This window comes from Narcine bancroftii, chromosome 6 (genome assembly GCF_036971445.1).
Source record: "Narcine bancroftii isolate sNarBan1 chromosome 6, sNarBan1.hap1, whole genome shotgun sequence".
In the NCBI taxonomy this organism is placed as follows: domain Eukaryota; kingdom Metazoa; phylum Chordata; class Chondrichthyes; order Torpediniformes; family Narcinidae; genus Narcine; species Narcine bancroftii.
The window spans coordinates 71,973,075-71,989,397 of NC_091474.1; the positions used below are offsets into that span (position 1 = coordinate 71,973,075).

At 42.9% G+C, this 16,323-nt stretch overlaps 2 protein-coding genes across 11 annotated transcripts in view; both read right to left on the bottom strand.

Moving 5' to 3' along the window:
- Positions 1 to 2,270, bottom strand: part of adam8a (ADAM metallopeptidase domain 8a) — a 56,791-nt gene extending 54,521 nt beyond the window's left edge. For 4 of the 5 annotated variants that reach the window (XM_069885274.1, XM_069885272.1, XM_069885276.1 and 1 more), the window contains exon 1: positions 608 to 830. In XM_069885274.1, coding sequence (XP_069741375.1) covers positions 608 to 781 — 174 coding nt within the window. In that variant the 5' untranslated portion in view covers positions 782 to 830. The other variant, XM_069885273.1, reaches the window with a different exon arrangement.
- A 1,224-nt stretch (positions 2,271 to 3,494) lies between these two features.
- The window catches only part of tubgcp2 (tubulin gamma complex component 2), a 65,932-nt gene continuing 53,103 nt past the window's right edge, over positions 3,495 to 16,323 (bottom strand). For 5 of the 6 annotated variants that reach the window (XM_069885269.1, XM_069885266.1, XM_069885268.1 and 2 more), the window contains 5 exons: positions 16,065 to 16,185; positions 11,845 to 11,988; positions 10,285 to 10,413; positions 9,522 to 9,685; positions 5,271 to 6,267 (listed from right to left, as the gene is read on the bottom strand). In XM_069885269.1, coding sequence (XP_069741370.1) covers positions 6,156 to 6,267; positions 9,522 to 9,685; positions 10,285 to 10,413; positions 11,845 to 11,988; positions 16,065 to 16,185 — 670 coding nt within the window. In that variant the 3' untranslated portion in view covers positions 5,271 to 6,155. Of the gene's footprint in view, positions 5,210 to 5,270; positions 6,268 to 9,521; positions 9,686 to 10,284; positions 10,414 to 11,844; positions 11,989 to 16,064; positions 16,186 to 16,323 lie in introns of those variants that run through there. The other variant, XM_069885267.1, reaches the window with a different exon arrangement.

Sequence of the window (16,323 nt, forward strand, 5' to 3'; positions counted from 1 at the left end):
TAAAAGATCCCAACCTGGACATTGTGTCACCCAGAGCCCCTCCAGCTTCTATCTGTCCACTCGTTTTCAGCTTCTGCATTTCTCATGTTTCTCCAGCGTTTAGTCCAACTGCCTTTTGAAGGGAATGCTTATACACTGATGGAAAACACATTCACACCCAAAGGCATGTGACGATTGTTTTCAGAGTCTCTGCAATTTTCTCTCCATCCGCTGACTTTTACAACAGAAATGAGCCCTTCGGCCTAACTTGTCCATTCCAACCAAGAAGTTGATCCAATTTAGTCCCATTTGCCCTCATCAGGCCTAAACCACTAATAAACCTTTCCACGGATCTGCCTGAACAATGTTACAGTGGTCCCACCAGTGTGAGAAGAAATTGTCCCCCTGATCTCCTTTGAATCTTTTCCCTCACACCATTGCTTTAGTTTTAGATTTTTCACGGGGGGGGGGGGAACGTCTATTTAGCTTATGGATGTCCTTCAACAACCCATATCAGCCCCCCCCCCCCAGTCCAATCCTGGTGGGATTCACACAGCCCTATCCAGCTGGGAGTCACAAGGCCAAGTGATTGAACAATTATCTTTATCAAGTGTTGTTTCGTGGCTACCTGCAGCCGTTTCAAACTCCACACGAGAGCTCCTGTGTGAGTGAAGGAAACAGAAGTTAAACAAGTCCAATCGGCAGATCCGCATCTTGTCCTCCCTGAAGCCTGAGGCCACTTGGCCAACCAACACTGATCTGCATTAACTCTCTGGGTCCGTGACTTGTGCATTTCCTTCATTCCAAGGTGCGGGGGTTCACATTCATGGAAACCGTTCACACAAGCGCCTCCTCACCTCGGACTCGGGCAGATCCTTCTTCGCCGGCGTGGAGTCGAGGAGAAGGGGTTTCACGATTTCATGTTGCTCTACATCAGAAAGTGGTCCTGACGAGGGCGAACACCCAGCTGCGGGAACAGCGGGGGCAGGTTAGAAACGATCGACACGACCGTGCTTGAAGGAACTCAGCAGATCAAGCAGAGACTTTGGGAAAGCTATTTCACCCACGTTTCGGGCTTGAGCCCTTCATCAACATGTGGGCACGCGCGGGGGCTGCGGACTTTGCTACATTAAAGTTTCCCCAAGGTTGTGTTTTCACTTCAAATGATCAACCCCACAAAAGCAGAGACGAAACTGAGAAGGTGAGCGAGCGGCTGCCCCGTCCCATCAATTCCTGCTTCACCCACCCACCCAGCCCCAGAACGGGAGAAAACCGCTGGCCCGGCCAGTGCCCGAGCTTCAACACATTGCAAAAGTACTTTGGAAATTACTTTTCCAAGAACCAGATCTGGATTAAAATAGAATTTTAATCGATTGGGTTTAAGGAAGTCAGTCTTGGGAGTAACTTTACATATTACACCGGGTTAAGTTTTTTTTTCTGTCTGATGAATGACCCTGAATCTCAAGAAGAAGTGCAAGTTATCACGTACCTTGCGCTAGAAGCACGAGTATGATAATAGGTACAGGAGGAGGCCGGTGCATGTTGACCCAGAGCGACGCTTCCCCGGAGTGGGCAGGCGGTGGTGGACGGGAGAGTCGCCGTGACAAAGGCCGCCCCGTTGGAGGCTGGCAGAAACAGGACTCCAATCAGAGACGAGCCCCGCGGGGAGGTGGGGTCCCACGTCCCTCCGCAAGTTCTCCCTCATCCGGGCTGGAGAGGCGCTCCCGGGGTGAGATGGGTCCGGGGTCGGCGAATCCGTCACTTCAGCCCCGGGAGAGCGGTCCCCGAGTCCGCGCGGGAGGAGGCGTCTCGCTGCTTCCAAGCGCCCGGAGCTCGGGGACCAGACAGGGAGCCGCCACGCTCAGTGTCCCCGGCAGATGGTCCGTGTCCCCACCGCCGTGGGTCTGGACTCTCAGTCTGGAGCAGGGTTGAGGGAGCTGGGCGTGGATGTTCAGGGGAAGCTGCCGAATTCTGCAAATCGAAAACTTGGCAAAACTTTTGTTCCGGCAAAACTGCAGGCAAAAACGATTCTTGCCGATTGATTTTCATGTAACATTTCACATGACGGCAGGGAAGGGTCGTCTCAAACCTCGTGGACATTTAGATGCGCTCAAGTCGACGCGGGCCACGTGCTCACTCGTCGGCGAGTCGCCGCCCTCCGGCCACCCGATAAGTTGCACCAGTTGGAAGTCATTTGGACCTTTTGTCTTTGAGCCTGGGTTTCATTGAACCAGACAGTTATCGCTGTTGGTAACAAGGCTGGGACACAGGCGGTGGCTGGCCCGTTGGGAAACCCCTTGTCAGAAGCTCCAAAAGGTGGTTGAAGTTCTTGCTGAGAGTAAAAAGACTTGATATCACTTGGATGTCATTTCTTTCCTCTTGATCGGGGTGATAAACTGGCACCTCCAAACTCTAAATGCAAGAACCCTGGAGATCCCTGGACACAGTCTTTTGGACCCTCCGCCTCACAGAGCACCAGTCACAGCAGAGCCGAGGCAAACTACAACATCCTGGATGTAATATAGGACAGGAGCAGGCCCTTCAACCCATGGCTACATGGACCATGATGCCAATTTAAAGTAATCCCACCTGCCACTTCATGTCCTCCACCCACTGCCATTCATGTGTCTGTCTCAATTCCTGTTAAACATTGCCACCTCCCCTGCTTCCTGTTCACTCTGGTGAACCGGAGAGAATGCAGACTTGCATGCCCAGATCTGGTCAATCTCAGTCCCAGATCCAACTCCTGCACGCCCTGACTGTGTGGAAAATTGGCCCAGTCCATCCTGGCTCATTAATAATCAACCCCATTACAGACCAGATTGTGGAAAGTATTGTTTAGTCACTTTTCGTGCAATGGGTCTTGGTTAGCAAATTGGCTCGCACATACAAGGCATTGAAGGCTAATGTTCAAAACAACAACCTAGTCCTCAATGTCAACAAAACCAAGGAGCTGATTATTGACTTCAGGAAGGGAAAACCAGAGGTGGACGATCCAGTGATCATTGGGGGAATCAGGTGGAGAGGGTGAGCAAATGTAAGTTCTTAGTGGTCACTATCTCAAAGGATCTTTCTTGGACCCAACACACCAATGTCATCGTGAAGAATATACATTAGCACCTCTACTTTGAGAGTTTGTGGAAGTTTGCTATGACCCTGGCAAATTTCTACAGATGTGTGGTGGAAAGTGTGCTGACCGACCGGCTGCATCACAGTCTGGTATGCACCAGAGTGTAAAGCCCTCCAAAAGGTAGTGGACACAGCCCAGGACTTCGCAAGTAAAACCTTCCCCACCAATGAGAACATCTACAGGGAACGCTACCATTGGAGAGCAGAAATGATCAAGGACCCACACCACCCAGCACACGCTCTGTTCTCACTGCCACCATCAGGAAAAAGGTATCAGTGCCACAAGACTGGCACCATCAGGTTCAGAAACAGCAGTTCCCCGCCCCCCACTCCCCCCCCCCATCAGACTCCTCAACGACAAACTCAATCAGGGACTCTTGCGCAATTTTTTTTCTCTGTAAGGCACTATTTGTTTATAATTTTTATTGGTACATTTTTGCACATCTAATAAGTGGTAATTCTGCCTCACCTACAGGAAAATGAATCTCAGGTGAGATATCACGTATGTACTCCGACAATAAATCTGAAATATGAGATAGAACAAATGTTATAAGCTCCAAGTGTTGAATCCTTAGTTGCAGCATCTTGTCAATAGGTTCTTCCTTCACCCCAGGTAAATACCTCGCCTGCTTCTAGGTGTAGTACAACATCCTCCAATCCAACAGGTGGACTGACCGTCCCAGCACTGGATTGATGGGGCAGTGGAAGAGGGAAAGGGTTGGAGGCTGGGCAAAGAATTGCACTGACAAGCATTTTCTGAAGATTCTGCTGTCAGGAACACTGCAGGTGATCCAGAGACCAAATGGAGATTTTATTCAGGATGAGGGTGTGCAGGTCCAGGTGTAGATTGGATTTTGGGTCTATACCAGTTTATCTCAACCAGGTAAGTTGCACTGAAGTAAAACACAAAAGTCTGCAGACTCTGAGGTTGAAGTAAATATGCAAGCTGGAAAAACTCAGCAGGTCAAACAGTGTACTTTATATAGCAAAGATAAAGATACATAATTGATGCTTCGGGCTCGAGTCCTTCATCAAGGTATGGAAAATGTAGGCAGACGCAGGCTACATTTTGCTCATGCCTTGATGAACATTGAAGGGCTCAAGCCAGTTTATCTCAATCAAGTAGGCTGGAACACACTGACTGCAACATCCCCTCTCTCTTTCTGCCTGTCTGGGCAAATGAGGCAATTTCTCATTTGATCGAATCCTTGATGAGTCTAAACTGCACACTGAGTATCAATTACAATTTAAATTTATGTAATGGAAAGTGTTTAGTCTTTAGATGGATAACTCACATTCTGGCGGCTGCCTTGACCTGAGAATGAATGCCGCTGACTCATTACATGGAGGACACTGCCACCACGTGGAGCGATGCAGCACTGCAACGATCGTTTCCTTCATTAATTTGGAGCAGAATAAGGAAATACTCTGCATACGGTATTAAACCGGACAGTGGAAGCAACTATCAGCCCATGTGGGCCTGGTCCAGGGAGCAGGGTTGCCAAGGCTGAGAAAAGCAACCATACATCCTGACTGATTCTCCTTGCACTCAACCTTAGCAAAACCACGGAGATGATTGTGGAAGCAGAACACAAACTAGTCCTCATCCAGGTCTCAGTAGTGGGCAGGGTCAGGAATTTCAAATTCTTGGGTGTAAATATCTCCAAGGATCTGTCTTGAAGCCTCTATGTCAATGTAATCAAGATCAACTCATTACAGTATCTGACTTCAAAGGACAGTCCAATTACTGAAACAGTGGTTCTCAACCTTTTTTCCCCACTCGCATACCACATGAAGAAATCCCTTACTAACCACAGAGCACCTATGCCATCTTAACATCTGAAAGGGGGACTCGAGGCATCAGAAAAGGTTTTCCTTTGTGCTAGAAAGCACTTCACTGGCTCCACTAAACCTCTCACATTTCCTCAGATATAGGAGGAGGCCATTCGGCCCAGGAAGAAATGGTTGCAAATGAGCTTCCTGTCAGCCATTCCTTCATACACCTCCGGTAGCCGACTCTCGTGTGGTCATCAACTCCCTGGTTTTGGTTGCATCAATAAACGATGGTTTTAAACACGTCACATCCACAACTGACCACTGTCTGTGCAGGAAAGTGAGAAAAGTTTGCAGTTAAAAGATAAAGCACAATTCTGCAAATTAGATACATTTCATATTGAAATATTTATTACAGATTTGTAAGTCAGATTATACTTCAGATAATAAAAATTGAGTACAGTGTTCAGATAAATTGAAATGATTGAAGGCACTATGACTTTAAAATAAAAATCCAAAATTATTCCCAGTCAGTCTTTGGGAAGAGACCAACATCCATATCCACATTCTTACATTACAAAACACTCAGAACATTTCCCTCAATCACTTTCCTTGCCCTGTTTTTATGGTGTTAAGTGGACATGTCCGCCCCTAGGCTTTGCTTCTCCTTGAACTCTGGGGCCAGCAAGGTTCTGTTTCTCCCTTCCTCTCTTCTCCCAGTTTCCCAACAACTGGTTGAAGAACAGGGTATCCTGGGGAAGGTTGAGCAAGAAGAAGGGATGTAGAATTTTCCAAGTGCTGGAATTCCAAACAACCTCCGATCATTGCACGCACTGTACAAAAAATAATTCCATTTGATTCTTCCCACAGCTCGCTGTAAACAAACAGTATTAACAAAAGTAAAACAGGAAGGTTTGCAGACACCGTGGTTGAATTAAAAACACAATGCTGGAGAAACTCAGCAGGTCAAACAGTGTCCTTCATCAATTTTCAACGAAGTATGAGCAAAAGACAGGCGGACGGCTGCCTACATTTTGCTTATACCTTGGATGAAGGGCTCAAGCCCAAAATGTTAGTTCTGTATCTTTATCTTTGCTGTATGAAAGACATCGACCTGATGAGTTTCTCCAGCATGGTGTTTTCACTAAAAGTATTAACAAATGAATCTTATTTACAACAGCTTCAAAATAATCTACTTGGCTTGGTAATTATACTCTTGTTCTTTGCAGTTATTGGTGACTATGATGGGAGATTTACAAGACCTTATTAGTATTTCATTGTGCTGTTAATGGTGTTCTTGTAACAGTGCTTTGCTGAACTGGTCGTCTACTTCTTTCTGCTGACATGTGTTCAAGACGTTCGGTGTAAAATCCATTAAAATCTAACCTGCAATGCACAAACACAAAAGCAGTAAAAAAAAAAATTACCTGCAGTGAGTTCAATAAAAATACAATTGTCATACCCTCGGGGATTGAGCAGACTCGTTCAGTTACATGTGGGGTCATGCTGAAGTGACTAGATCACAATAACTCTGGATGAGCATGGGTCAGAGCTTCACAAATCCCAAGTTCCAAACAGTTCATTACAACACAGCACAACAAAAGAACACCATAAAGCTTTGGTTGGGGATCATACCCATTGAAAACAAATTGCCAGGCTTCCTCTATTATGCATATTCATGAATTATGTAAATTATACACAAGGGAATGCTCTTGGAGCACCAATGCCTTCCTTCAGTTCCATGCAAGAGTGAATGCCAGAAAACATCAATAAGGAACAAGGTTTAAAATGGCAGATGGAATTTAATGCAGACAAGTGTGAGGTGTTGCATTTTGGAAGGACAAATCAAGAAAGGTCATACATGGTAAATGGTCGGGCACTGAGGAGTGTGGTGGAACAGAGGGATCTGGGAATACAGGCACATAATTCCCTGAAAGTGGTGTCACAGGTGGACAGGGTTGTAGAGAGGGTTTTTGGCACATTGGCTTTCATTAATCAAAGTTTTGAGTGCAGGAGTTGGGATGTTATATTAAAGTTGTACAAGACATTGGTGAGGGAAAATTTGTAGCCTTGTGTGCAGTTTCAGTCACCGAACTACAGGAAAGCTATTAATGAGATAGAAAGAGTCCAGAAAAGATTTACTAGGATGTTGCCTGGGCTTCAGGAACTGAGTTGCAGGGAAAGATTAAACAGGTTAGGACTTTATTCCCTGGAGCGTAGAAGAATGAGGGGAGATTTGATAGAGGTATTTAAAATTATGAGGAGGTAGACAGAGTAAATGAAGGTCAGCTTTTCCACTGAGGGTAGGTGAGGTACAAACCAGAGGACATGGGTTAAGGATGAAAGGGGAAAAGTTTGAGAGAACAAGAGGGGAAATTTCTTCACAGAGAGTGGTGAGGGTGTGGAATGAGCTTTCAGCTGAAGTGGTGAACGCAGGCTCAATTTTAACATTTAAAAAGAATTTAGACAGGAATGTGGATGGGAGAGAGATGGAGGGGTATGACTGGATGCAAATCAATGGGACTAAGAAAAAAATGGTTTGGCACAGATTAGAAGGGTCGAAGGGGCCTGTTTCTGTGCTGTTGTGTTCTATGGTTCTGAGAAATTCAAAAACAAAGATGTGGTCTGATGGATGATTTTCTCTCAATGAGAATGCCTCACAGGTGTGTGGTTCACAGGTCATGGAATCGTGATTGCAAGAGAGAAAGGGGTATTTTAATTAACTAGCGGTGGACAGGATTACATTGTTTGATAAAGTCCTGTTTTACCATGATCAATAGAAGAGACTGCTGTATTAGTTTCGACAGCAAATCTCATGAGAATTGGCAGCTTGTGATATTGTCCTTGGTAAATGAGTTCAATTCCCTGTGTATTTGGTTTATTTTAACAAATCCCATGAGGGAATTTTTAGTACACATACAATAAAAATCATGAAGTCCAGATACCATAAATCCGGCCCACCCGAGAATCTTGACTTGTCAAAAACTTCCAAACTTTTAAAATTTAAAGGGCCACAGATTTTTTTTTATACTTCATTTATTAACAAAATATTTTTCATTAAAAATACATTCAAATTTACCTGTTCATCTCTTCTTTATTCCTCAAATTTGAATTTTAAAACTACCGTACTGCCAGAGAATCCAGATTGACCTAATCCATGAGCAGTCCAGATTTTTGGACTATTGGCATAACAGTTAACACAACATTTTTATGGCACCCTCCGGTTTCCTCCCACCCTTCAAAAATGTACCGGGGGGGGGTGTAGGTTAATGGAGTGTAATTTGGACAGCATGGACTTGTAGGGCCAAATGGCCTGTTACCGTGGTGTATGTCAAAATTTAAATACTGTATTTTGATAGTGATGTGTGAATTCTGCAAGGCCAGGTTGTAAATATCTGAACTCAGTAACAGAGAGACCTTCCACTTGTTCACAAATCACCCAGTTAACAAGCAATTAGGCTGGCAAATGATACGCTGTCTTTATCGAAAAAGCTGAATTTAAGAGCAAAGATATTTTAATGCAATTGTCATTGTTTTACAAAAATTACACAGGATCTTGGTGAGAACCTGGGAAGCGATACCAGGTTTGATACCTCTAACAGCCATCATGCGTATGATTGAATTGAATATTGCCACTGCACTGAGATACAGTAAAAAGATTTGTTGTGCATAATTCCTAGACAAGTCAAGTCATACAGCAGGTTGGACAATAAGAGCTTTACAAGATGCTTCTAGGGTTGGAGAGCTTGGATCATTTTCCAACTGGGGACTGAGGGGAGACCATTATAAAATGGTGTAAAGAGTGATGTATGTCAAAATAGTCCAAAAGCATAGTGCACTATATAGAGAAAAGTACAGTTAAAAATAGACACGCAGCGACATCAGCTTTTGCCAGGGAATGATCCATTCTGGAGATTGATAACAACAGGAAATAAACAGTCGTGGAATTTGGAGATGGACTCTGACAATCAATCTGGATCTCACAAAGGTCTCCGGTCTTTCTATTTATTTATTAATTGGTAGGAATATATGGGTCAGCACAACATTGAGGGCCGAAGGGCCTGGACTGTGCTGTACTGTTCAATGTTTTCACTTACTTTACAGAAAATTGGAGATGGTGCAGTAAAGTGCAAGCGAACTCAGCTACAAAAAGTTTCACAAAAAATAAACTGTGACTTAAGATTTGATTTTCTCTGAACTGTCATCTCAGCACAAAGTCTTTGATGAGGTACTTAATCATAAAAATAAAAGACAAATAAGAATTGAATTCACCACCTCCCAACTCTTCTCTGTAGAACAATTAAACCAATTTAAATTCGGCACAAGTAGAAATGCATGTTTTTCAAAAAGAAAATGGATGACATGGTTGGTGTAGCGGTTAGTGCAACTCCGTAATAGAGCCAGCAATCAGGTCCGGGGTTTGAATCTCACACTGTCTGTAAGAAGTTTGTACTTTTTCCTTGAGTCTGCATGGGTTTTTCCCGGGGGCTCTGGTTTCCTCCCACTGTTCAAATCGCACCGGGGCTTGTAGGTCAATTGGGTGTAATTGAGCAGCATGGGCTGGTGGGCTGGAAGGTCCTGTTACTGTGCTGGATGTCTAAATGTTTTTTAAAAATGTGAAGACCGAGCCAATGGCTTACCTATATATAATGTTGATCATACTGTGCTCGCAGTCATTCGTACTGGAGATGCTCAATCTGTCCAGCAGATCAAGCAAGTTGATGGAAAAGTTGCTGTCAAATGTATTGATGGTTCCCTCAAATCCAGATGTTGAATGCAGTGCATCTGCGTGCTCTGCTGCAAACTGAGAACAGCCAATGTTTAGAAACTTAGCTAAAAGGAATCACAAAGGGTTCATGGTTTCTAATTCAACATGAATGAATCGACTAAACAATACAGAGAAGCTATGGAAGAATATATTGTTGAATGCTGAGTAGACCAATCCCCAGTATCAGCATCATGCACTCCCATTCACAAACAAGACTGGATGGTCTTCCAGGAAGACACGAATATCGGCAGAAGCTGGGTCCAGCACAGTGCACACTCAGCAGGCCACACAGCCCCATGGATGGAAACAGCAGCCGATGTTTCTGGCCTGAGCCTTTCTTCCAAAGCATCGACTGTCTTTTGCTTTCTATGGATGCTGTACTCCTGCTGAGTTTCTCCAGCACTTGTGCTCTGCATTCTGTTAACGTTCCCATTTTCTGCATCACCCAGTTATTCTGCTAAGATTCAAAATGATCCATAGTTTTCTATGGGCCTGCATTCTTCATTAAAAATGACATTCACAAAGGGGAAACGTATTTAAACTGCTGGTCCAAAGGTCAAAGGACAAGTGTTATTCAGTTATCATCAGTTGGTGTATTTGTTGCCAGAATGTTTCCAGGGCATGGGATTATTCACCTTTTTGGTGAGCTTTCTCTTTTCAGTCTCTTCAGAACGTTCTAATAGAGTTGGCGGGCCCTTCATGGTGCCATGTTCCAGAGTCGGCCGCATCATCTCACTATCGATTTTTATGCTTTGAGTGAACCTCTGAGGACACAATGAGAAGTTAGAATATATAACACTTAAAATAAAAGCAAAAATTAGATGTAGTGAAGCAGATGAAAGATTTGTCACAGACAATTCTGTTGCTTTGCTTGGGGCCAATAGTCCTCAACTACTTGCTGCCATCTTTTTCCAGTGTGTCCTTATTAGGGAAGAAAAGGAAATGGAGCAGTCCTCTTGTTTGAATCTCCCCTACTCTCCATGGAAAAAGCCTGTCCACATTGACTCTATCTGTCGCCCCTCATAATTTTCAATATCTCTGAAAAAAATCACCCCTCAATCTTCTATGTTCCAGGGAATAAAGTCCCAGCCTGTCCATCCTTCCCCTGTCACTCAAACCCTGGCAACATTCTTTTAAATCTCCTCTGCACGCTATCTCGTTAATATCCTTCCTATAATTCGGTGACCAAAACTGCACATAATGTTCCAAATTTGGTCTTATAGCAAAGATAAAGATACGGAACCAATGTTTTGGGCTTGAGTCCTTCATCAAGGTATGAGCAAAATGGAGGCAGGCACCCACACCTGAGTCTGTCCACATTTCACTCACACCTTGATGAAGGACTCAAGCCCAAAACATTGGTTCTGTATCTTTACCTTTGCGATATAAAGGACACTGCGGACTTTCTCCTGCATTGTGTTTCAACCACAGTGTCTGCAGACTTTCGTCTTTTCCTACCTATACTTCTAACTCAATGATTGTTTTATTGTAGACTTGGTTGATTTCGTCCACTGTCTGAGAAATGACCGGAATTAGATTCTAGCCTAAACAAAAGTGACAAACAATGTCAGTGTCCATTAAATACCTGGTTTTAATCCTAGTTATACATTTGATTACATGCACTATTTTAAATCAGAAATGGCTGTGGAAGTGAGTCCTAGGTTCATGATTAACTAGTTGTAAAACCGTATCTACTATGAAGTGACAGAGACGTGAACCTTCAACCGATATCTTTCCTCATGAACAGAAAAACCTTCAGTTTGTATGATGTCCTCCTTGACCCAAGGACTCTGAGGTTAATGGGGTACATTTGCACAGTCTCTGTTGTAATGTGCAGGACTGAAGTACAGCTGAGTGAGATTTATGCATTTTCACCCTGTCATGGATCTCAAGACTCCAGTTTAAATTCCACCATGACAACTGAAATTAATAATGAAATAATAAGTCTGGGATTAAAATTCAGCATTCAGTAAAGTTGATGATAAAACAACCAGCTTGTACAGTTCTCCAGGGAAGGACTCTATCAAGATATATAGTCCAGTGTGACATCGGACACATTAACTCAACAGCCCCTTGTGAGTAATCCATCCTGGGGCAATTCAGGAAAGGCGACAAATGCAATTAGCTGGACACCATAGTGCTGGGGGAACTCTGGTATTGGAAATGTTTGGGCTGGATACAACGAATAGGCTCACCTGCATACAGTTGGTAAACATGACGCACACTGACATAAGTTTTGAAAAGATCTTCAGCAGTACTGTGTTAGTTAACATGCAGTCCTTCATACAGTTGTCAAGAAAACTGGTGTGGTAGTTTAAAACCTCATCAATGTTGGATGCCTGACAAAACAAATATTTGCATAAATGCTGAAACATGAAAGTTTGCCTCAAGTGACTTTGTACATAAATTTTAGTTAAAAACATTGCAGAGAAACACGATTCTGCAAAGGCTGGAATCCACTGGAGGAACTCAGCATGTCGATGCATTAATGAGCTAGAAGTGAATGACTTCTGGATCGTTGGGAGGAGTGGTTAAAATGGGCAGCAATTTAAACATGCAAAATCTGCTGGCTCCAGTCACAAGAAACCTGAGGACCTAAACCATCAGTTTTGTTATGTACTAGTTTAATAAATGTGGTTCAAGTGCATCTTCAGTGGGAGTCATTTAATGTGGAACAGGCCCTTTGGCCCTACATGCATACTGACCAAGTTGACATTCAGGGTTTGTCCTATTTGTGGGCATTTGGTCCCTATCAGAGCACGTTCTACCACTCCATATATCTGTCCAGGTGCCTTTTGAACCTTTTAATTGTACTTGCCCCTATTGCTTCCGAGAGCTTATTCCAAACGCTGCCCACCCTATCTGGATGAGCAGATGCCCCTTTATTCCCTCCCCTCCCATCATATACCTATGCCCTCTAGTTCTAGAATCATCCATCCTGGAAAATGGTCATGAGTTTATGAAGTCTATGAGATCACCCCTGCTATGCTCTAGGGAGAAAAGATCTCCAGGCCATCCAGCCTCTCCCTATAACTCAGTCCTTCAGTTCCTGCAACATCCTGGTGAGTCTCCTCTGCAAACTTCCTGATATTCTTCCTTCAGCTGGGTGACCAAAACTGCACCCAGTACTCCATCTCTGATCCTCGATGGCATGGAAGTTCAAGTGACTTACTGGTGGAAGCGCCGAAGCGATCACGTGAACCTCAGATGAAATCACAGCAAATGGGAATGTATCTTCTGGGTGGAATAAGGGAAGTCAGATCTTTACAACAGAGAAACAGGCCCTACAGCCCAACTCATCCATGCTGACCAAGTTGATTAACCAAACTACAGTAAAATCCCCATGATCTGGAATTCAAGGAACTGGCAAAAAAATTGCGGAAAATAAATAGGTAAAAAATACTAAAGTTTAAAACTGGCGCTCCCTAGCAGCTATTTCACCAATCCATGCAACAGGCAGATTCACTTATCGGACATTTACCAATCCCCATAGGTGCCGGGCACTGAGAACTTCACTGTCGTTTCATTTGCCTGTGTGTGGCCCACATGCCTCTCAACCTTTCCTATGCCTGCGACTGTCTAAATGTCTTTTAAAATTACACCTGTACCCACCTCTGGCAACTCATTCCATATACTCCCCACCCTCTGTGTGAAAAATGATCCCCTTCATGCCCTTTTAAAATCTCTGAACTCTAGTTTGTGATTTTCCCATGAAAAGAGATCAGATATACAGATTAATGACAGGAATTGGAAGCAACTGAAAAATGGGGTTCATTTCAAAGTTCAGCTACTGTAACGGAGAAAGACGCTGAATTGAGGCAAGTGGCAAATGCCAGCAAAATAGAGAGGGGCAGAAAACGGATCAGGAACACAACCCTTGGTTTTGATTTCCTTCCAGAGGATGCCCCCACTGCCGAGCGTTTGCAGCATTTTGTTTTTTCTCCTGCGTTTGAATATTGCAACTTTACAAATTTACCTGCAAACAAAGTAGCATTAAAATGACAAATCAAATCAGAATTTAGAGGTACCTTCAGCAGCCATTTAGCTCATTAAAACCCACCCGAAGTCTATGCAGAACAATGCAGCCAATGCACAATCACGTTCCACTACAGTTTTTAAAAACTCATTTTCAGGATGCAGGTGTCAGTGACCAGAATGGTATTTATTGTCGTATACTTTGATAATTTCTCCCTAAAAATGTGTTGCCACCTTTAAATTCATGCAGACGAATCCCAGCTCCATTAGTTCTGGAATACCAACTCTCCCCATCCTTTTTTAAAATGCACAGCCTCATAGCTTTTTAGTAAGTCCAATCTGTCACCCATCCGTCCATTTTGCTGATCTGTGTCCTTTTGTAAACAATAACCATCAAACAAATGAGTCCTTTAAGATTGGTATCAATGGAAAATTTATGCATTTAACTCTGCATTTCTCCACCCAGGTCAGTTAATAGCAAGAGGCAGTGGAGCCAGCGTGAAGTCACAATGACTGCCCTCTGTCTTCCTCCCTGAACAGCTGTATTCAGTCCTTGAATCACAATTTTTAATCTAAGCTCACATAATCTAAGCTCCTTTGACAAGAGTCTCAAATTTTGATAATCAGCTCTTTACGTGGTAAAATGTGAAATAAAATTAAACCCATAAATGAGTAAATCCAAGACGGCTTCTGGTTGAGTATGATGTTCAACACAAGGACAATGTGACTGTATCAGACTCTTCACACGAGTAGAGGCAAACTGCAGTCAGAAACCCTTTCATATTGCCACAACCCCTGCATTCCACTGACAGTACTGGATCTTGTATTAGGCGTTGGCCTTGGCATCTGGTACAGTTTTCTCAGCATTTATTTTCTTAAAAAAATTAGACCTATAGCACAGTAACAGGCCATTTCTGCCCATGAGCCTGTGCTGCCCCAATTAATCTACATTCCCCTGTACATTTTAAATGGTAGGAGGAAACCAGCGCCCCCGGGGAAAACTCTCACAGACACAGGGAGAACGAACAAACTTCTCACAGCTAACATGGGATTCGAACCCTGTAACAGTGCCGCACTAACCGTTCGCTAACCGGGCCGTCCAAAATGAAATATTTCAAAATCTAGCTGAACACAAAGTGCCCTGCACTTTTGGACATTAAAGCTGATTCACTCCCCTCAGCCTGTCCCATTCAAGTTGGCCTGTTTATGCACAAGCACTCTGTCAATTTTCTGAGCAGATATAGCTTCAGGATAATATTATCCTAAAAACTGTGGATTGAGTTTGGCCTAAACAACCAACTTGAAGCATCAAAATCCCAAATGCTCCCATCCATATCACTCTCCAAATTAACAATGAGCAGCAGTTCTGCAATGTGTCCATCATTTAAAATTAACTGATCCGATTTCCCAACTGACCTCCATACTTCCTGATAATGTGTCCAGAAATCAATCGCATCTCTGAATACATTCAACAACCAAGCATGGACAAATCTCTGTGAAAGAGAACCCCAAAGATCAAGTGTTCTGGTTAAAGCAGTTTGTCCCCTCAAACGGCCAACTCTTTTCTGAACACTTTGTTCTCTAATCCTAGATGACCCCGTTCTGGGAAACAGCCTCACAATTTTAATTCTGAATACCTCACAGAGTTGTGCAAGTCTCAATGAGATCATCTCACATTTTCCAAATCTCAATTCTTCTCAGCATGATCTGCTTATCAGAGTGCACCCAGTAAATTTATGCTGCAATTACCAAGTAGACCTTTCTACAGATATGGAAAACAAAACTCCACACAAAAGCCCTGGAACATGCTGCTTGGGTGAACTTAAAGAAATAGATAAAATGACCAGAGCTCAAACAAACTTAATAAAAAATCTACTGCACTCAAAGTGAAAACATTCAAGATAAATCTTTATCCCAAATATTTCCACATGCATTAACAGAATACACACTATATCTGCTATTAATGAGTATAAATAACGATGAAATCTAGTACTTAAATTTCTTAATAATTACCATATTACATGACAAAAATATGACTAGTATACATTTTGATTTCATTATCTGTCTCTACACTAATGTCTTCCACATTTAGCTTTTTTTTTTCAATTTTGGCAAAAGGTTTACTTGGGGTAGTCAGTGAGGAAAATAACAAAACATTCAGAGTACTCATTAAAGCTAAAATGCTTTCAACAGCAGTTAATTTATATTTGCTAATGTAATTTAACTCTTGATTATAACTGGAAAAAAAATTCAAAGGTAATCTTTTCCATATTGACCAAGAAAAAGGCTGCACAACATTAAGTCCAGTAACAAGAGCACAGCAGGAGACATTACATAAATTTGCAATATTTTTCAATGGAAATGTTAGAACAAAATATTAGACAAGGAGGAAGTTTCTGAAAATTGTTATTCATCGAATTTGACATTTTTCATTGCTCACCGATTTTAAATTATTTTCCATGATGTGCCAGTTTGGTTCCATAACCTCAAACATCATATAATATTGAATGTTCTGCACAAAATTCAGCATTCGCTGTCTCAAGGCGAATGCAGTCGCAAACCTGAAAGGATAAAGTAATTGGAACAGTGAACTTCTGGATCCTGAACTTTCAAATCCTACAAGCGTAACCTACAGGTCGAGAGCAGACAGAGATAGGCTGAGAACTTTCTCCCCATTATTATTATTATTTCCTCACTAA